This window comes from Anopheles moucheti, chromosome 2, assembly GCF_943734755.1.
Source record: "Anopheles moucheti chromosome 2, idAnoMoucSN_F20_07, whole genome shotgun sequence".
Lineage (NCBI taxonomy): Eukaryota > Metazoa > Arthropoda > Insecta > Diptera > Culicidae > Anopheles > Anopheles moucheti.
The window spans coordinates 67,061,472-67,082,805 of NC_069140.1; the positions used below are offsets into that span (position 1 = coordinate 67,061,472).

At 50.8% G+C, this 21,334-nt stretch overlaps 3 protein-coding genes across 3 annotated transcripts; all 3 read left to right on the forward strand.

The window, feature by feature from the left end:
- Positions 1-480: 480 nt before the first annotated feature.
- Positions 481-1,098, forward strand: LOC128298055 (uncharacterized). The gene has a single exon (XM_053033790.1). It carries the CDS (start codon positions 481-483, stop codon positions 1,096-1,098), a length of 618 nt encoding a protein of 205 aa, XP_052889750.1.
- Positions 1,099-9,548: 8,450 nt separating this feature from the next.
- LOC128298066 (ATP-dependent DNA helicase PIF1-like) lies at positions 9,549-10,436 on the forward strand. The gene has a single exon (XM_053033801.1). It carries the CDS (start codon positions 9,549-9,551, stop codon positions 10,434-10,436), a length of 888 nt encoding a protein of 295 aa, XP_052889761.1.
- An 8,271-nt stretch (positions 10,437-18,707) lies between these two features.
- LOC128298134 (uncharacterized) lies at positions 18,708-19,325 on the forward strand. Its single transcript, XM_053033878.1, has one exon. The coding sequence runs from the start codon at positions 18,708-18,710 to the stop codon at positions 19,323-19,325; it is 618 nt and encodes a 205-aa protein (XP_052889838.1).
- Positions 19,326-21,334: the final 2,009 nt, after the last annotated feature.

Consider the following 21,334-nt stretch of genomic DNA (forward strand, 5'->3'; position numbering starts at 1 on the left):
TGAGCGAGCATATCCGGTCACGGAGCTTGATGCTACCCTTGGAACGTTACACCAGCTCAACGATTTTAGCGTACACTCGTCGCGATCAGGAATTGCGCTTGCGACCGCAGCAAGTGGCAAAGCAGCACTATTGCTAACAGGAGGGAAAACTGTACACTCGACGTTTAAGTTGCCACTCGACTTAAACGAATACTCCACCTGCAGCATACCGATCGAGTCGAAACGAGCCGAGCAAATTCATCAGGCAACGCTGATCGTGTGAGATGAGGCGTCTATGAGTAGTATCGAAGCAGTCGATCGAACCCTGCAGGACGTGACGGGCGTGCAGCGTGCTTTCGGCGGCAAGGTGGTGCTGCTGTCCGGTGACTTTCGGCAAATTTTGCCGATCGTACCGAAGGGCACGGATGCACAAATTGTTAACGAAAGCATCAAGAAGAGCACGCTATGGCCCTGTACAGGTCGCTTCGGTTGCGCGTCAACATGCGGGTACGCACGGCACCAAACGCTACTCGAACCAGCGAGCTGCAGCATTTCGCCAACTTTCTGCTGCGTATCGGTGAAGGACGGCACGATACGTTTGCAGGGCTGGACCGTTCGTTCGCGAAGCTACCGCTGGACATGGTAGTGTCCCGTTCGGGGAATTCGGCACACGCCATCAACGCCCTGATCGCGAAGATCTACCAGGACATCGCAAGGTACTATCGGGACCCGGCCTTCTTTTCGGATCGCGCGATTTTGTCGCCGCTGAACGTTGATGTGACCAGCGTGAACAACGTGGTACTAGACCGAATACCTGAACCTGAACAGGAGTACCGTTCGGTCGATCCGTTGGTCAACCCGGAGGAACACGAACATCTGCAGCTTCCTTCGGAGTACCGGTTGCGGCAGAAGCGATTTGCGCCGGTCCTTTTATTGCGCAACCTCAATTCCGATATGGGGTTGTGTAATGGTACGCGTCTCCAGATTGTGGACCTAAAACGAAATTGTTTGCGAGCCAAAATACTGACGGGCAAGCGGCGAGGTGAGGACGTGCTGCTGCCTCGCATCTACTGTGACAGCAACGATAAAGGGCACCCGTTCCAGATCCGCCGTAAATAGTTTCCGGTGCAACTGTGCTTTGCGATGGCCATCAACAAGTCGCAAGGGCAATCACTGCACCATTTGGGTCTCTATCTGCCGCAGGATGTTTTTGCCCATGGCTAGCTGTACGTCGCGCTATCGCGTGTAACATCACGGGCAAACATAGCTGTGCTGATCCCGAACCCGGAACGTGCCGACGAGGAAGGTGTCTCCACCAAAAATATTGTGTACCGTGAGGTCGTCGACAGTTGAACCCCATACCGCGTTTAGGTAAGTACTAAAAACAGAAAAACAAACAAACGATAATTAGTTTCCTCATTAGTTACGATATTCGTTGCTTCTGTATCTACTTACATCGTGGTACAGCTGCTGTTTTGCCCGCATTATCCTCCGTCCTATCGGTGTGATGGATATGGTCGCGACCGGATCTATTTCTTACGGTTGTAAGAAAAAAACGGCAAAGGCGTAAGTATTATCTATCCGCTGTACGTTTCCGTTCACTCATTTTCTTACCTCTCGCAGTTTCGTTCACGAGTGGACCGATTGGTACTGCTGCTGTTATCTGTAAGTAAAACAAAATCGTGAACAATACTACTCAACTGGCAGAGCCGGTTCTGCGCGTCGTCATGTTACCAATTTAACTCGCAGTCTTTACTACTTACAGCAGCCGTACCATTCCCGATGGTATACGCGCGTTTCGCTGTATCGAACAGCAAAGTAGCCACGGTTGCCATCCACTGTAAGTATAGCCAACATCATACAAACGGAACGTTACTATTAGTTGCACCGATTTCCTTCACTAATTCACCAGTCATGCCTTCATGTTTGTACTTACAGCTACTGACCCACTCGCGATGCTCCTCTAGGGTTTCGGTATCCCTTCGCGCGAACCAGCTGCGGCTGCCATCTGCAAGTACTAACCAACCAACAATTCGAACACATTGTCCTCAGTTTAAGTTGACTACTACACGCGGTGTCATTACTTACCGCTGCTATACCATTCGCGACGCTCTACCTGCGCTTGGTGTTGCCTGTTGGAGTTGCTGCTGCTGTTGCCACCACCAGGACCACCACTGCAAACGCAGATGGTAACAACATTTGAATGACAGCAATGCGCAAAATGGTACAGAATGCTATGCAAATCACACAGTAAGTAATTAGTTAGCTGAAGAGTTATTTGAATCATCTATCTTAACCCAACTAAAACTACAGTCTTAAAGCATTTTCATACAGTTTAAAGTACCAACAACATGTTGTTTGTTGCATTAGGCGGCAAACTGAAACTTTGCTGATTGCATTTGGAGCGAACAGTGCACCAATTTTGCATTGAATCCAACCGTGTGAAACAACTTCTTACAATGCGTAAGAATACAAGTTGGGTCTGTCACATTCAATGCAATGTGCAATGTGTGTAACTTTTGTTGTGTTGTCGAAAACGTTGTTCCACAATGTAACACAAGCAAATGTGATTGTTAATTTCTACCCCATGCTATTGGTGAGCATGGTTTTACTTATGGGCGCGTTCGCCGTGACCCGTGATGTGTGCATGGGTGTCCAGGTCACGGACGATATGCGTGTGTGCCAAGCGTTTGCGCATGGATCGGTTATTTTCGAATTTACGGATTTGATGAACAGTTCCGGCAGGGTTTATGTGGCACTATGTTCTTATTAATTTGTCTCTTTTTTACCGAACCAGCTGCCCAGTGTCGTAGGTGGTGTCGATGGCACCAGCCTTTCCCACGACAAAACCGGTACCAAACGCAGTGCTGACTATCCTGTACTGGTAAATAAAGTTAGGGGAAGCCAAAAACGCAGGTTATCACACCTTTCAAGGTGCACAGGAAGTGCGTAATTGTTTCGATATTACAGGCCAATAGAGCAACGCATTTGTTCGGGATGATCGTGATAACCAGGAGCAGGCTCTTACCTATCATGTGGATGATAGCGTAAGATGCCGATGCTCAGTGAATGCACAGTGAGTGTGTTGAGTTGGCTCTTACCTGTCATGGAAATGACAGCGTAAGATGCCGATCGTGGCCCTGGCGGTTGTCGGTCTTGCTGTAATGCACTAGGTACAGCAACTGAGCATGTCGGGTGTCTGCGTGGCGGTCTCCACGTTGCACCCAGTTGCTCGCCAGCTGTGCCAGGATCAACCTATAAAGCAACAGGACACCTCGGGTGTCTGCGTGGCAATGGCCATGTTTCGCACAGTTGCTCGCCAGCAGTGCAGAAACGATCTATAGCGATCCTGCTCCTGATGATCGAAATTGTTATTGATGACTTGCCTCTATTTGGGGGCGCGTTCGCCGTGACCTGGAGCACGGGATGGCGTGGTGCAGGCTCTTCCCTATCATCTGGATGATAGCGGAAGATGCCGATCATTGAGTACCGATGGCCCTCGACGTGTGTCGGGCACAGGCTCTCACCTATCATGCAAGTGATAGTGTGAGATGCCGATCGATGTGTGCACGGGTCTCCAGGTCACCGTGATTTCCGAGGCTTTAGTTACCCGTAGCAAAATAGTCAGCCCTGCGAACGAAGAAACGGTCCGGACGGGATTCGTTGCCGGTACTGACAGGCGAAAGAACGACCACCAGGCCGGTACATTGAATATTGTGAAAGGAGTATAGAATGAATTACTAATTGAGAGCTTAACATTCAAATCATAAACCAACAGTTATGCACAATTCAATGTTGAATGTAGCAGATCCGAATTGCATTTTTCTGCATTTCAAGAAGTTCTTTAACGTGATTAGATCCAATGCCAAATTGGTGCACTGTTCGCTCCAAATGCAATCAGCAAAGTTTCAGTTTGCCGCCTAATGCAACAAACAACAGGTTTTTGGTACTTTAAACTGTATGAAAATGCTTTAAGACTGTAGTTTTAGTTGGGTTAAGATGGACGATTCAAATAACTCTTTAGCTAACTACTTACTTACTGTGTGATATGCGTAGCACTCGGCAACGTTTTTCGCACTGCTATCGTTTAAATCTACCGTCTGGGTTGTATTAGCTCATTCTTTGGGGGCAATGGGACACAGCTTCATTTACTTAATGCAACCTTTTCTCTTTTGAACTTTACTTCCATGCACGCCTCGGTTTTCATCCTTTTGGAGCACACGGACACACCTGGACACGGCGAACAAAGGTAAACCCACAACTCATGCCAGGAGTACCATCTCACACCTTACTAAATGCTTTCTTTTTCGTTTTCTTTCTTTTCCTTTTTCTTTCTTTTTTACATGCTCTTAACCATACTTTCCTGTACTCTGCGGTGACCATTCTTTGCCAGCCTGGATCAGCTCGAGGAGGGGTTTAGTGGGTAAGGCGTCGATCGTACCACGTGTATCGAGTGGTTGCAAACAACTTATCTACCAGACCAGGAACAAGACGGCTGCTACATACCTACGATGCGTGAGTGCATCGTCCCCGTGTGTCCTTGCTGAGTTTCCATTGCTTGCGGCCCCGCAGCCAAACCTACCAGCAACCTAACCGGTCGGACGTTTATGCGCCTCCACCCCGTCCTTGCCACGAATTTTTTGCGCACCCGTGTTTCCTTACACCTGTAGCGCATATTCAACTGGCTCGACAGCAGAAATTAGGAAGCTGTTCGACAGCAGCAGGATATGCAATCGCCCGACTCGCGGGCGTAAACCGATCGCATAAGACATCCGTTGTTATGCACATCATAGCAAATAGATTAATAAAATGTGCTCTTTTACAATCCAACCACCAACCGAGTAAGTCGACAAAATTCATCATCCGAAAGTATAACACCAGATTTATCTTTACTCCAACTTCCTTACACTCACCAATTTCATCCTTACCCCAACTTCTTTACACTCAACAAATTTCTCCATTCTCAAGTCACTGCTGCTTCATCCCCAAAGTTCCTCACTGTCCCCTCCTCACCACCAAGCCCCGAGTTAGCGTGCGTAGCCCTGTAACCTGGTTTCTTAAGCTAGTCATTACCAAAAATCAATTCAGTTTAAAGTCATCACGCCATTGCAACGCACGTTGATTTTTTCGCCAAGTTTTGCAAAGTTCTGTGTAGGAAAAGGGTTTGCTTTGATTTAAGTTTACTACAGGTTTGATTCATTTATTTTTATCGCTATTGAAGGGATTAGAATTACATACCAGATTACATTTAGTTATAACAGTTTTGCCGTTCATAGTGTTAGGTTTGTTTCGATTTTTTTTTTCTCGCGATTAAAGTGATTAGTGTTAGATTGCAGCATTCTTAGATATATAAGAGTTTTCCGATTATTGATTTGTAGTGATAGGTTTGTAGCGATTAGGGATTAGTAATAAGCTGTGTACCGTTAAGTAAAGTAAGTTTCCGCTTTCCTGCGTTGAGTTCCAGCAGTGTGAACAATAGTAGTGTCCCGGTTGACACCGTGTCAGGTATTTTAACGTATATGCTAAGCATAATGTCCACAGCAATCCAGAGTGTCTTTCCTTTACGCCAACAGCAGGTATCAACGAAGAGATGCAACAAAATTCTGGCGCAAGAGAAAGGGATGTCGCTGCAAGATACCCCACCCCGCCGCTAGAAACAGCTAGCGAACGGAAGGCACGGCTCGCGTGAAAGTGGCAGACACTGTACAGAGCCAAAAAGCGATGCCATGCTCGAGCAACGATTGCTTCTTCCGGTGCAGCAGAACCAGCACCAGCAGTCGAACCAGCTGCACCAGCAACACCAGCTGCACTAACTTCAACGTCGTCGACTGTATCAGGACAGCAACGTACTTTGGATCCGAGCCGGTTGGAGATCGACGCACGGTACTCCACCCCACCGCGAGAAACAGCAGCCGAACGGAAGGTAAGACTGGCTAGGAAACGGGGCGCCCTCTACCGAGCCCGGCGGCGCGAAGCCAATTCCACCAGCGTTGTATCCTCAGGAGGACCAATTGTACCAGCCCCGATTGTTGCAGCTGTAGTCGATCCCACCAGCCCACAGCCAGGCCCATCTTGAGCGAGAACAGCATCGGTATCGGTACCGGCACCAGCACCAGTTATCACCGTGCCCGTGCAACAGCAGCTGCAAACGTACGTGCGCCAACTTCGCGACCAAGAGGCAGATCGGCAGCGCCGATACCTATTCCAGCATGGTATGACAGGGCAACTGAGAGTGGGACACGCCAACCACGAAGCGTACAACCATCCTGCGCTTCACACGCTTGCAGCACGAGCCGCTTGCAGCTTCTGTTCCGCTATCAAGTGGCCCGGAGAGCCGCCCAATGTTTGCTGCAACAGTGGACAAGTTGTGCTGCTACCGTTTCCCGAGCCGCCAGCAGAATTGCGCCAATTGTTTGATGTATCGGAATTCATGCGCAACATCCGCCGGTACAACAACGCGTTTGCCTTCACCTCGATCGGCCTTCACCATCGATCCGAGGAAATGACCCCGTACGTCAGGATCGACGGGTCGCTGGCGGCGGAGTGTACAATTTTCGGATACAAGGTGCGCTTTGCCATCGGATCGGGTCGCTCGCTGTGCTTCCTGGACATGCACCATGCTACGCCCAGCTGTACTTCTACGATCCAAGCGCGGAAAGGCAGTACGACGCAATGCTGAACACTCGGGCGGCAGCATTGGGGGGTGCGGTGAATTGCAACATTTTGGCCACTCTGCAGCGTGTGTTTACCACACACAACCCAATTGCGGCGATGTTCATGCATGCATACGAAAGCATGTCAGTGCGAGATGACCTTCGCCTTTCTATCCAGTCGCGGGTACTAGGCATCGATCAACACCGCTACAACGCACCGACCGCAGATGAGGTTGGCGGCGTGTTCGTGTGCGATGATTCCACCGGAGCCCGGGATTTTTCGCGGGATATTGTGCTGCAGCATCGTGCCACGGGATCTTTGCAGGCAGTTTTCGAAACTAACCAGTTGGTAGACGCGCTGCAATACCCCATTCTGTTTCTGCGGGGTGAAGCCGGTTGGACGCACAGTATGCCAAAGGTGCAACGCCGAGCAAGACAGCAGCAGCAGCCGGAATGCATGCCGATGGTGGTGCTGGCATGTTCGAAGAGCATGATCTTGAAGCGCAGTCGGAGCGTTCGACGAGTCAAATCACGCCACGTGAATATGCCGCGTATCGTTTAGCCTGGCGGGAGAACGACGAAACGTTACTGCATCGTGGCGGGCGACTGTTCCAGCAGTACCGTGTCGACCTGTACTGCAAGATGGAGATACAGCGTTTGAAGTATCTGCGAGAACACCAGGCACAGCTTCGCACCGAGGCGTACGTGAGTTTTATGGATCTGGCAGGCGCTGAAGGAACGATCGCGAATCTGCAGCCGAACAATATGCCTGTGGAAGTACCACAACCGTCGAACCTCTCGCGTACGGGTACGCGTGTCATCTTTGGACCGTCATTCGTCGGTAGCAACCGCTACATGCAGGCGCAATATCAGGACGCGATGGCCATTGCCCGTGCGTTGAGCAAGCCGGACCTGTTCGTAACCGTCACTAGCAACCCAAAATGGCCGGAAATAACAGGAAGCCTACTCCCGGGACAGTGGGCCCCGGATCGACCCGATGTTACCGTGCGTGTTTCCCGGCTCAAGCTGAAAGCCATCCTGAAGGATCTAAGCATGGGAGTGCTCGGTCTTGAGATGGCTCGCATTCATGTGATCGAGTTTCAGATACGTGGCCTACCCCATGCTCACCTGCTCATGGTTCTCGCCGAGGAAGACAAACCGCAGACGCCCGAAAGCTACGATCGGTTCGGATCGGCCTAGCTGCCCGATCCGGTAACGTGCCCGCAGCTGTACCATACGGTGCAGTCATGCATGATGCATGGACCGAGCGGGGCTGCCAACCCCACCGCACCTTGCATGAAGGACGGCAAATGCTCGAAGCGGTTCCCGAAGCCATTCTCCGACCAGACGCACAGCACGGAAAATGGCTATCCACAGTACCGTCGCCGAAGCAGTGGGCGCAGTGTGACGGTGCAAGGAACCGAACTGGACAACCGGTACGTCGTGCCCTACAATCCATGATTGACGCACAAGTACAACTGCCACATCAACATCGAGGCGTGTACTTCAATCAGCAGCGTCAAGTATTTGTACAAATACGTGTACAAGGGGCACGACCGGCTCAGCGTTTCCCTGGCGGTAGGCGGCGACGAGATTCAACAGCACATCGACGCGCGCTACCTGTCACTGACGGACAGCTGCTGGCGGATTATACGATTCGAGTTGCAGGCGAAAACACACCGTCGTCAGAACGTTTTCTTCCGGGCAAATGAAAACGTTTCGAGAGTGTTGAACCGCGGTAAACACACTATGCTGACACGGTTCTTCCAGCTTACGGCACACGACAGCTTTGCTCGAGCGCTGTTGTACCACGACGTACCGATCTACTGCCGGTACGGTTAACCAGCGGCGGGTCAGCGACAATCGTGGCAGGAACCGGGAACCGTCCAGTGGATCCGGCTTGTACGTACCGGACACAAAACAGTGATCGGCCGGATGGTGTCCTGTGGCATGCAGCTGATGGAACGCTACTGCTTGCGGCTGCTGCTTTGCTACCGGAAGGGTCCAACATCGTACGAGGATCTGCGAACCGTCAACGGTACGGTGTGCGAAACCTTCCAGCAAGCCGCCATCCAGGAAGGGTTGCTGCAGGATGACTCTGAGTGGGATCGTGCTCTCCGGGAAGCGGCCTCCTATCGTATGGCCGCCCAGTTGCGCCATTTCTTCGAGCTCATCCTCGCGTCCGGGATGCCTTAAAACCCGCGCAGTTTGTGGGACAGCTATGCGGTCGAGCTGTGTGAAGATTTTCACCGCGGCAATCGCGGCCGGTACACGCCGGAAGTGTCCGATTTGAACCTGCTGCTGCGTGACATCGAACACTTCCGTGTGCTGAGCGCGATCGATCGCTACATGCGTGGGACGACACCAGCGACGGATTTGGCCGGCTTCCCGGGAATGCCGTAGCTTGCCGAGTATGAACACGTTCAGGCACACCTCATGGACGATGACGATGTGAACGAGTTCATCACTGCTGAGCGAGCATATCCGGTCACGGAGCGTGATGCTACCCTTGGAACGTTACACCAGCTCAACGATTTTAGCGTACACTCGTCGCCGATCAGGAATTGCGCTTGCGACCGCAGCAAGTGGCATAGCAGCACTGTTGCTAACAGGAGGGAAAAGTGTACACTCGACGTTTAAGTTGCCACTCGACTTAAACGAATACTCCACCTGCAGCATCCCGATCCAGTCGAAACGAGCCGAGCAAATTCGTCAGGCAACGCTGATCGTGTGAGATGAGGCGTCTATGAGTAGTATCGAAGCAGTCGATCGAACCCTGCAGGACGTGACGGGCGTGCAGCGTGCTTTCGGCGGCAAGGTGGTGCTGCTGTCCGGTGACTTTCGGCAAATTTTGCCGATCGTACCGAAGGGCACGGATGCACAAATTGTTAATGAAAGCATCAAGAAGAGAACGCTATGGCCCTGTACAGGTCGCTTCGGTTGCGCGTCAACATGCGGGTACGCACGGCACCAAACGCTACTCGAGCCAGCGAGCTGCAGCATTTCGCCAACTTTCTGCTACGTATCGGTGAAGGACGGCACGATACGTTTGCAGGGCTGGACCGTTCGTTCGCGAAGCTACCGCTGGACATGGTAGTGCCCCGTTCGGGGAATTCGGCACACGCCATCAACGCCCTGATCGCGAAGATCTACCCGGACATCGCACGGTACTATCGGGACCCAGCCTTCTTTTCGGATCGCGCGATTTTGTCGCCGCTGAACGTTGATGTGACCAGCGTGAACAACGTGGTACTAGACCGAATACCTGAGCCTGAACAGGAGTATCGTTCGGTCGATACGTTGGTCAACCCGGAGGAACACGAACATCTGCAGCTTCCTTCGGAGTACCGGTTGCGGCTGAAGCGATTTGCGCCGGTCCTTTTATTGCGCAACCTCAATTCCGATATGGGGTTGTGTAATGGTACGCGTCTCCAGATTGTGGACCTAAAACGAAACTGTTTGCGAGCCAAAATACTGACGGGCAAGCGGCGAGGTGAGGACGTGCTGCTGCCTCGCATCTACTGTGACAGCAACGATAAAGGGCACCCGTTCCAGATCCGCCGTAAACAGTGTCCGGTGCAACTGTGCTTTGCGATGACCAACAACAAGCCGCAAGGGCAATCACTGCACCATTTGGGTCTCTATCTGCCGCAGGATGTTTTCGCCCATGGCCAGCTGTACGTCGCGCTATCGCGTGTAACATCACGGGCGAACATAGCTGTGCTGATCCCGAACCCGGAACGTGCCGACAAGGAAGGTGTCTCCACGAAAAATATTGTGTACCGTGAGGTCGTCGACAGTTGAACCCCATACCGCGTCTAGGTAAGTACTAAAACAGAAAACAAACAAACGATAATTAGTTTCCTCATTAGTTACGATATTTGTTGCCTCTATATTTACTTACATCGTGATACAGCTGCTGTTTTGTCCGCATTATCGCATTCCGTCCTATCGGTGTGGTGGATATGGTCGCGACCGGATCTGTTTCTTACGGCTGTAGAAAAAAAAACCGGCAAAGTCGTAAGTATTATCTATCCGCTGTACGTTTCCGTTCACTCATTTTCTTACCTCTCGCAGTTTCGTTCACGAGTGGACCGATTGGTACTGCTGCTGTTGCTACTGCTGCTGCTATCTGTAAGTATAACAAAATCGTGAACAATACTATTCAACTGGCAGAACCGGTTCTGCGCGTCGTCATTTTACCAATTTAACTCGCAGTCTTTACTACTTACAGCAGCCGTACCATTCCCGATGGTATACGCGCGTTTCGCTGTATCGAACAGCAAAGTAGCCACGGTTGCCATCCACTGTAAGTATAGCCAAAATCATACAAACGGAACGTTACTATTAGTTGCACCGATTTCCTTCACTAATTCACCAGTCATGCCTTCATGTTTGTACTTACAGCTACTGACCCACTCGCGATGCTCCTCTAGGGTTTCGGTATCCCTTCGCGCGAACCAGCTGCGGCTGCCATCTGCAAGTACTAACCAACCAACAATTCGAACACATTGTCCTCAGTTTAAGTTGACTACTACACGCGGTGTCATTACTTACTGCTGCTATACCATTCGCGACGCTCTACCTGCGCTTGGTGTTGCCTGTTGGAGTTGCTGCTGCTGTTGCCACCACCAGGACCACCACTGCAAACGCAGATGGTAACAACATTTGAATGACAGCAATGCGCAAAATGGTACAGAATGCTATGCAAATCACACAGTAAGTAATTAGTTAGCTGAAGAGTTATTTGAATCATCTATCTTAACCCAACTAAAACTACAGTCTTAAAGCATTTTCATACAGTTTAAAGTACCAACAACATGTTGTTTGTTGCATTAGGCGGCAAACTGAAACTTTGCTGATTGCATTTGGAGCGAACAGTGCACCAATTTTGCATTGAATCCAACCGTGTGAAACAACTTCTTACAATGCGTAAGAATACAAGTTGGGTCTGTCACATTCAATGCAATGTGCAATGTGTGTAACTTTTGTTGTGTTGTCGAAAACGTTGTTCCACAATGTAACACAAGCAAATGTGATTGTTAATTTCTACCCCATGCTATTGGTGAGCATGGTTTTACTTATGGGCGCGTTCGCCGTGACCCGTGATGTGTGCATGGGTGTCCAGGTCACGGACGATATGCGTGTGTGCCAAGCGTTTGCGCATGGATCGGTTATTTTCGAATTTACGGATTTGATGAACAGTTCCGGCAGGGTTTATGTGGCACTATGTTCTTATTAATTTGTCTCTTTTTTACCGAACCAGCAGCCCAGTGTCGTAGGTGGTGTCGATGGCACCAGCCTTTCCCACGACAAAACCGGTACCAAACGCAGTGCTGACTATCCTGTACTGGTAAATAAAGTTAGGGGAAGCCAAAAATGCCAGGTTATCACACCTTTCAAGGTGCACAGGAAGTGCGTAATTGTTTCGATATTACAGGCCAATAGAGCAACGCATTTGTTCGGGATGATCGTGATAACCAGGAGCAGGCTCTTACCTATCATGTGGATGATAGCGTAAGATGCCGATGCTCAGTGAATGCACAGTGAGTGTGTTGAGTTGGCTCTTACCTGTCATGGAAATGACAGCGTAAGATGCCGATCGTGGCCCTGGCGGTTGTCGGTCTTGCTGTAATGCACTAGGTACAGCAACTGAGCATGTCGGGTGTCTGCGTGGCGGTCTCCACGTTGCACCCAGTTGCTCGCCAGCTGTGCCAGGATCAACCTATAAAGCAACAGGACACCTCGGGTGTCTGCGTGGCAATGGCCATGTTTCGCACAGTTGCTCGCCAGCAGTGCAGAAACGATCTATAGCGATCCTGCTCCTGATGATCGAAATTGTTATTGATGACTTGCCTCTATTTGGGGGCGCGTTCGCCGTGACCTGGAGCACGGGATGGCGTGGTGCAGGCTCTTCCCTATCATCTGGATGATAGCGGAAGATGCCGATCAGTGAGTACCGATGGCCCTCGACGTGTGTCGGGCACAGGCTCTCACCTATCATGCAAGTGATAGTGTGAGATGCCGATCGATGTGTGCACGGGTCTCCAGGTCACCGTGATTTCCGAGGCTTTAGTTACCCGTAGCAAAATAGTCAGCCCTGCGAACGAAGAAACGGTCCGGACGGGATTCGTTGCCGGTACTGACAGGCGAAAGAACGACCACCAGGCCGGTACATTGAATATTGTGAAAGGAGTATAGAATGAATTACTAATTGAGAGCTTAACATTCAAATCATAAACCAACAGTTATGCAAAATTCAATGTTGAATGTAGCAGATCCGAATTGCATTTTTCTGCATTTCAAGAAGTTCTTTAACGTGATTAGATCCAATGCCAAATTGGTGCACTGTTCGCTCCAAATGCAATCAGCAAAGTTTCAGTTTGCCGCCTAATGCAACAAACAACAGGTTTTTGGTACTTTAAACTGTATGAAAATGCTTTAAGACTGTAGTTTTAGTTGGGTTAAGATGGACGATTCAAATAACTCTTTAGCTAACTACTTACTTACTGTGTGATATGCGTAGCACTCGGCAACGTTTTTCGCACTGCTATCGTTTAAATCTACCGTCTGGGTTGTATTAGCTCATTCTTTGGGGGCAATGGGACACAGCTTCATTTACTTAATGCAACCTTTTCTCTTTTGAACTTTACTTCCATGCACGCCTCGGTTTTCATCCTTTTGGAGCACACGGACACACCTGGACACGGCGAACAAAGGTAAACCCACAACTCATGCCAGGAGTACCATCTCACACCTTACTAAATGCTTTCTTTTTCGTTTTCTTTCTTTTCCTTTTTCTTTCTTTTTTACATGCTCTTAACCATACTTTCCTGTACTCTGCGGTGACCATTCTTTGCCAGCCTGGATCAGCTCGAGGAGGGGTTTAGTGGGTAAGGCGTCGATCGTACCACGTGTATCGAGTGGTTGCAAACAACTTATCTACCAGACCAGGAACAAGACGGCTGCTACATACCTACGATGCGTGAGTGCATCGTCCCCGTGTGTCCTTGCTGAGTTTCCATTGCTTGCGGCCCCGCAGCCAAACCTACCAGCAACCTAACCGGTCGGACGTTTATGCGCCTCCACCCCGTCCTTGCCACGAATTTTTTGCGCACCCGTGTTTCCTTACACCTGTAGCGCATATTCAACTGGCTCGACAGCAGAAATTAGGAAGCTGTTCGACAGCAGCAGGATATGCAATCGCCCGACTCGCGGGCGTAAACCGATCGCATAAGACATCCGTTGTTATGCACATCATAGCAAATAGATTAATAAAATGTGCTCTTTTACAATCCAACCACCAACCGAGTAAGTCGACAAAATTCATCATCCGAAAGTATAACACCAGATTTATCTTTACTCCAACTTCCTTACACTCACCAATTTCATCCTTACCCCAACTTCTTTACACTCAACAAATTTCTCCATTCTCAAGTCACTGCTGCTTCATCCCCAAAGTTCCTCACTGTCCCCTCCTCACCACCAAGCCCCGAGTTAGCGTGCGTAGCCCTGTAACCTGGTTTCTTAAGCTAGTCATTACCAAAAATCAATTCAGTTTAAAGTCATCACGCCATTGCAACGCACGTTGATTTTTTCGCCAAGTTTTGCAAAGTTCTGTGTAGGAAAAGGGTTTGCTTTGATTTAAGTTTACTACAGGTTTGATTCATTTATTTTTATCGCTATTGAAGGGATTAGAATTACATACCAGATTACATTTAGATATAACAGTTTTGCCGTTCATAGTGTTAGGTTTGTTTCGATTTTTTTTTCTCGCGATTAAAGTGATTAGTGTTAGATTGCAGCATTCTTAGATATATAAGAGTTTTCCGATTATTGATTTGTAGTGATAGGTTTGTAGCGATTAGGGATTAGTAATAAGCTGTGTACCGTTAAGTAAAGTAAGTTTCCGCTTTCCTGCGTTGAGTTCCAGCAGTGTGAACAATAGTAGTGTCCCGGTTGACACCGTGTCAGGTATTTTAACGTATATGCTAAGCATAATGTCCACAGCAATCCAGAGTGTCTTTCCTTTACGCCAACAGCAGGTATCAACGAAGAGATGCAACAAAATTCTGGCGCAAGAGAAAGGGATGTCGCTGCAAGATACCCCACCCCGCCGCTAGAAACAGCTAGCGAACGGAAGGCACGGCTCGCGTGAAAGAGGCAGACACTGTACAGAGCCAAAAAGCGATGCCATGCTCGAGCAACGATTGCTTCTTCCGGTGCAGCAGAACCAGCACCAGCAGTCGAACCAGCTGCACCAGCAACACCAGCTGCACTAACTTCAACGTCGCCGACTGTATCAGGACAGCAACGTACTTTGGATCCGAGCCGGTTGGAGATCGACGCACGGTACTCCACCCCACCGCGAGAAACAGCAGCCGAACGGAAGGTAAGACTGGCTAGGAAACGGAGCGCCCTCTACGGAGCCCGGCGGCGCGAAGCCAATTCCACCAGCGTTGTATCCTCAGGTGGACCAATTGTACCAGCCTCGATTGTTGCAGCTGTAGTCGATCCCACCAGCTCACAGCCAGGCCCATCTTCAGCGAGAACATCATCGGTATCGGTACCGGCACCAGCACCAGTTATCACCGTGCCCGTGCAACAGCAGTTGCAAACGTACATGCGCCAACTTCGCGACCAAGAGGCAGATCGGCAGCGCCGATACCTATTCCAGCATGGTATGACAGGGCAACTGAGAGTGGCACACGGCAACCACGAAGCGTACAACCATCCTGCGCTTCACACGCTTGCAGCACGAGCCGCTTGTAGCTTCTGTTCCGCTATCAAGTGGCCCGGAGAGCCGCCCACTGTTTGCTGCAACAGTGGACAAGTTGTGCTGCTACCGTTTCCCGAGCCGCCAGCAGAATTGCGCCAATTGTTTGATGTATCGGAATTCATGCGCAACATCCGCCGGTACAACAACGCGTTTGCCTTCACCTCGATGGGCGCATCGATCCGAGGAAATGACCCCGTACGTCAGGATCGACGGGTCGCTGGCGGCGGAGTGTACAACTTTCGGATACAAGGTGCGCTTTGCCATCGGATCGGGTCGCTCGCTGTGCTTCCCGGACATGCACCATGCTACGCCCAGCTGTACTTCTACGATCCAAGCGCGGAAGGGCAGTACGACGCAATGCTGAACACTCGGGCGGCAGCATTGGGGGGTGCGGTGAATTGCAACATTTTGGCCACTCTGCAGCGTGTGTTTACCACACACAACCCAGTTGCGGCGATGTTCACGCATGCGTACGAACGCATGTCAGTGCGAGATGACCTTCGCCTTTCTATCCGGTCGCGGGTACCAGGCATCGATCAACGCCGCTACAACGCACCGACCGCAGATGAGGTTGGCGGCGTGTTCGTGTGCGATGATTCCACCGGAGCCCGGGATTTTTCGCGGGATATTGTGCTGCAGCATCGTGCCACGGGATCTTTGCAGGCAGTTTTCGAAACTAACCAGTTGGTAGACGCGCTGCAATACCCCATTCTGTTTCTGCGGGGTGAAGCCGGTTGGACGCACAGTATGCCAAAGGTGCAACGCCGAGCAAGACGGCAGCAGCAGCAGCAGCCGGAATGCATGCCGATGGTGGTGCTGGCATGTTCGAAGAGCATGATCTTGAGGCGCAGTCGGAGCGTTCGACGAGTCAAATCACGCCACGTGAATATGCCGCGTATCGTTTAGCCTGGCGGGAGAACGACGAAACGTTACTGTATCGTGGCGGGCGACTGTTCCAGCAGTACCGTGTCGACCTGTACTGCAAGATGGAGATACAGCGTTTGAAGTATCTGCGAGAACACCAGGCACAGCTTCGCACCGAGGCGTACGTGGGTTTTATGGATCTGGCAGGCGCTGAAGGAACGATCGCGAATCTGCAGCCGAACAATATGCCTGTGGAAGTACCACAACCGTCGAACCTCTCGCGTACTGGTACGCGTGTCATCCTTGGACCGTCATTCGTCGCTGGCAACCGCTACATGCAGGCGCAATATCTGGACGCGATGGCCATTGTCCGAGCGTTGGGCAAGCCGGACCTGTTCGTAACCGTCACTTGCAACCCGAAATGGCCGGAAATAACAGGAAGCCTACTCCCGGGACAGTGGGCCCCGGATCGACCCGATGTTACCGTGCGTGTTTTCCGGCTCAAGCTGAAAGCCATCCTGAAGGATCTAAGCATTGGAGTGCTCGGTCTTGAGGTGGCTCGCATTCATGTGATCGAGTTTCAGAAACGTGGCCTACCCCATGCTCACCTGCTCATGGTTCTCGCCGAGGAAGACAAACCGCAGACGCCCGAAAGCTTCGATCGGTTCGGATCGGCCTAGCTGCCCGATCCGGTAACGTGCCCGCAGCTGTATCATACGGTGCAGTCATGCATGATGCATGAACCGTGCGGGGCTGCCAACCCCACCGCACCTTGCATGAAGGACGGGAAATGCTCGAAGCGGTTCCCGAAGCCATACTCCGACCAGACGCACAGCACGGAAAATGGCTATCCACAGTACCGTCGCCGAAGCAGTGGGCGCAGTGTGACGGTGCAAGGAACCGAACTGGACAACCGGTACGTCGTGCCCTACAATCCATGGTTGACGCACAAGTATAATTGCCACATCAACATCGAGGCGTGTACTTCAATCAGCAGCGTCAAGTATTTGTACAAAAACGTGTACAAGGGGCACGACCGGCTCAGCGTTTCCCTGGCGGTAGGCGGCGACGAGATTCAGCATCACATCGACGCGCGCTACCTGTCATCGACGGACAGCTGCTGGCGGATTATACGATTCGAGTTGCAGGCGAAAACACACACCGTCGTCAGAACGTTTTCTTCCGGGCAAATAAAAACGTTTCAAGAGTGTTGAACCGCGGTAAACACACTATGCTGACACGGTTCTTCCAGCTTACGGCACACGACAGCTTTGCTCGAGCGCTGTTGTACCACGACGTACCGATCTACTGCCGGTACGGTTAACCAGCGGCGGGTCAGCGACAATCGTGGCAGGAACCGGGAACCGTCCACTGGATCCGGCTCGTATGTACCGGACACAAAACAGTGATCGGCCGGATGGTGTCCTGTGGCATGCAGCTGATGGAACGCTACTGCTTGCGGCTGCTGCTTTGCTACCGGAATGGTCCAACATCGTACGAGGATCTGCGAACCGTCAACGGTACGGTGTGCGAAACCTTCCAGCAAGCCGCCATCCAGGAAGGGTTGCTGCAGGATGACTCTGAGTGAGATCGTGCTCTCCGGGAAGCGGCCTCCTAACGTATGCCCGCCCAGTTGCGCCATTTCTTCGCGCTCATCCTCGCGTCCGGGATGCCCCAAAACCCGCGCAGTTTGTGGGACAGCTATGCGGTCGAGCTGTGTGAAGATTTTCACCGCGGCAATCGCGGCCGGTACACGCCGGAAGTGTCCGATTTGAACTGCTGCTGAGTGACATCGAACACTTCCGTGCGCTGAGCGCGATCGATCGCTACCTGCGTGGGACGACACCGGCGACGGATTTGGCCGGCTTCCCGGGAATGCCTCAGCTTGCCGAGTATGAACACGTTCAGGCACACCTCATGGACGATGACGATGTGAACGAGTTCATCACTGCTGAGCGAGCATATCCGGTCACGGAGCTTGATGCTACCCTTGGAACGTTACACCAGCTCAACGATTTTAGCGTACACTCGTCGCGATCAGGAATTGCGCTTGCGACCGCAGCAAGTGGCAAAGCAGCACTATTGCTAACAGGAGGGAAAACTGTACACTCGACGTTTAAGTTGCCACTCGACTTAAACGAATACTCCACCTGCAGCATACCGATCGAGTCGAAACGAGCCGAGCAAATTCGTCAGGCAACGCTGATCGTGTGAGATGAGGCGTCTATGAGTAGTATCGAAGCAGTCGATCGAACCCTGCAGGACGTGACGGGCGTGCAGCGTGCTTTCGGCGGCAAGGTGGTGCTGCTGTCCGGTGACTTTCGGCAAATTTTGCCGATCGTACCGAAGGGCACGGATGCACAAATTGTTAACGAAAGCATCAAGAAGAGCACGCTATGGCCCTGTACAGGTCGCTTCGGTTGAGCGTCAACATGCGGGTACGCACGGCACCAAACGCTACTCGAACCAGCGAGCTGCAGCATTTCGCCAACTTTCTGCTACGTATCGGTGAAGGACGGCACGATACGTTTGCAGGGCTGGACCGTTCGTTCGCGAAGCTACCGCTGGACATGGTAGTGCCCCGTTCGGGGAATTCGGCACACGCCATCAACGCCCTGATCGCGAAGATCTACCAGGACATCGCAAGGTACTATCGGGACCCGGCCTTCTTTTCGGATCGCGCGATTTTGTCGCCGCTGAACGTTGATGTGACCAGCGTGAACAACGTGGTACTAGACCGAATACCTGAACCTGAACAGGAGTACCGTTCGGTCGATCCGTTGGTCAACCCGGAGGAACACGAACATCTGCAGCTTCCTTCGGAGTACCGGTTGCGGCAGAAGCGATTTGCGCCGGTCCTTTTATTGCGCAACCTCAATTCCGATATGGGGTTGTGTAATGGTACGCGTCTCCAGATTGTGGACCTAAAACGAAATTGTTTGCGAGCCAAAATACTGACGGGCAAGCGGCGAGGTGAGGACGTGCTGCTGCCTCGCATCTACTGTGACAGCAACGATAAAGGGCACCCGTTCCAGATCCGCCGTAAATAGTTTCCGGTGCAACTGTGCTTTGCGATGGCCATCAACAAGTCGCAAGGGCAATCACTGCACCATTTGGGTCTCTATCTGCCGCAGGATGTTTTTGCCCATGGCTAGCTGTACGTCGCGCTATCGCGTGTAACACCACGGGCAAACATAGCTGTGCTGATCCCGAACCCGGAACGTGCCGACGAGGAAGGTGTCTCCACGAAAAATATTGTGTACCGTGAGGTCGTCGACAGTTGAACCCCATACCGCGTCTAGGTAAGTACTAAAACAGAAAACAAACAAACGATAATTAGTTTCCTCATTAGTTACGATATTCGTTGCCTCTATATTTACTTACATCGTGATACAGCTGCTGTTTTGTCCGCATTATCGCATTCCGTCCTATCGGTGTGGTGGATATGGTCGCGACCGGATCTGTTTCTTACGGTTGTAAGAAAAAAACGGCAAAGGCGTAAGTATTATCTATCCGCTGTACGTTTCCGTTCACTCATTTTCTTACCTCTCGCAGTTTCGTTCACGAGTGGACCGATTGGTACTGCTGCTGTTGCTACTGCTGCTGCTATCTGTAAGTATAACAAAATCGTGAACAATACTATTCAACTGGCAGAACCGGTTCTGCGCGTCGTCATTTTACCAATTTAACTCGCAGTCTTTACTACTTACAGCAGCCGTACCATTCCCGATGGTATACGCGCGTTTCGCTGTATCGAACAGCAAAGTAGCCACGGTTGCCATCCACTGTAAGTATAGCCAAAATCATACAAACGGAACGTTACTATTAGTTGCACCGATTTCCTTCACTAATTCACCAGTCATGCCTTCATGTTTGTACTTACAGCTACTGACCCACTCGCGATGCTCCTCTAGGGTTTCGGTATCCCTTCGCGCGAACCAGCTGCGGCTGCCATCTGCAAGTACTAACCAACCAACAATTCGAACACATTGTCCTCAGTTTAAGTTGACTACTACACGCGGTGTCATTACTTACTGCTGCTATACCATTCGCGACGCTCTACCTGCGCTTGGTGTTGCCTGTTGGAGTTGCTGCTGCTGTTGCCACCACTAGGACCACCACTGCAAACGCAGATGGTAACAACATTTGAATGACAGCAATGCGCAAAATGGTACAGAATGCTATGCAAATCACACAGTAAGTAATTAGTTAGCTGAAGAGTTATTTGAATCATCTATCTTAACCCAAGTAAAACTACAGTCTTAAAGCATTTTCATACAGTTTAAAGTACCAAAAACCTGTTGTTTGTTGCATTAGGCGGCAAACTGAAATTTTGCTGATTGCATTTGGAGCGAACAGTGCACCAATTTTGCATTGAATCCAACCGTGTGAAACAACTTCTTACAATGCGTAAGAATGCAAGTTGGGTCTGTCACATTCAATGCAATGTGCAATGTGTGTAACTTTTGTTGTGTTGTCGAAAACGTTGTTCCACAATGTAACACAAGCAAATGTGATTGTTAATTTCTACCCCATGCTATTGGTGAGCATGGTTTTACTTATGGGCGCGTTCGCCGTGACCCGTGATGTGTGCATGGGTGTCCAGGTCACGGACGATATGCGTGTGTGCCAAGCGTTTGCGCATGGATCGGTTATTTTCGAATTTACGGATTTGATGAACAGTTCCGGCAGGGTTTATGTGGCACTATGTTCTTATTAATTTGTCTCTTTTTTACCGAACCAGCAGCCCAGCGTCGTAGGTGGTGGCGATGGCACCAGCCTTTCCCACGACAAAACCGGTACCAAACGCAGTGCTGACTATCCTGTACTGGTAAATAAAGTTAGGGGAAGCCAAAAATGCCAGGTTATCACACCTTTCAAGGTGCACAGGAAGTGCGTAATTGTTTCGATATTACAGGCCAATAGAGCACCGCATTTGTTCGGGATGACCGTGATAACCAGGAGCAGGCTCTTACCTATCATGTGGATGATAGCGTAAGATGCCCATGCTCAGTGAATGCACAGTGAGTGTGTTGAGTAGGCTCTTACCTGTCATGGA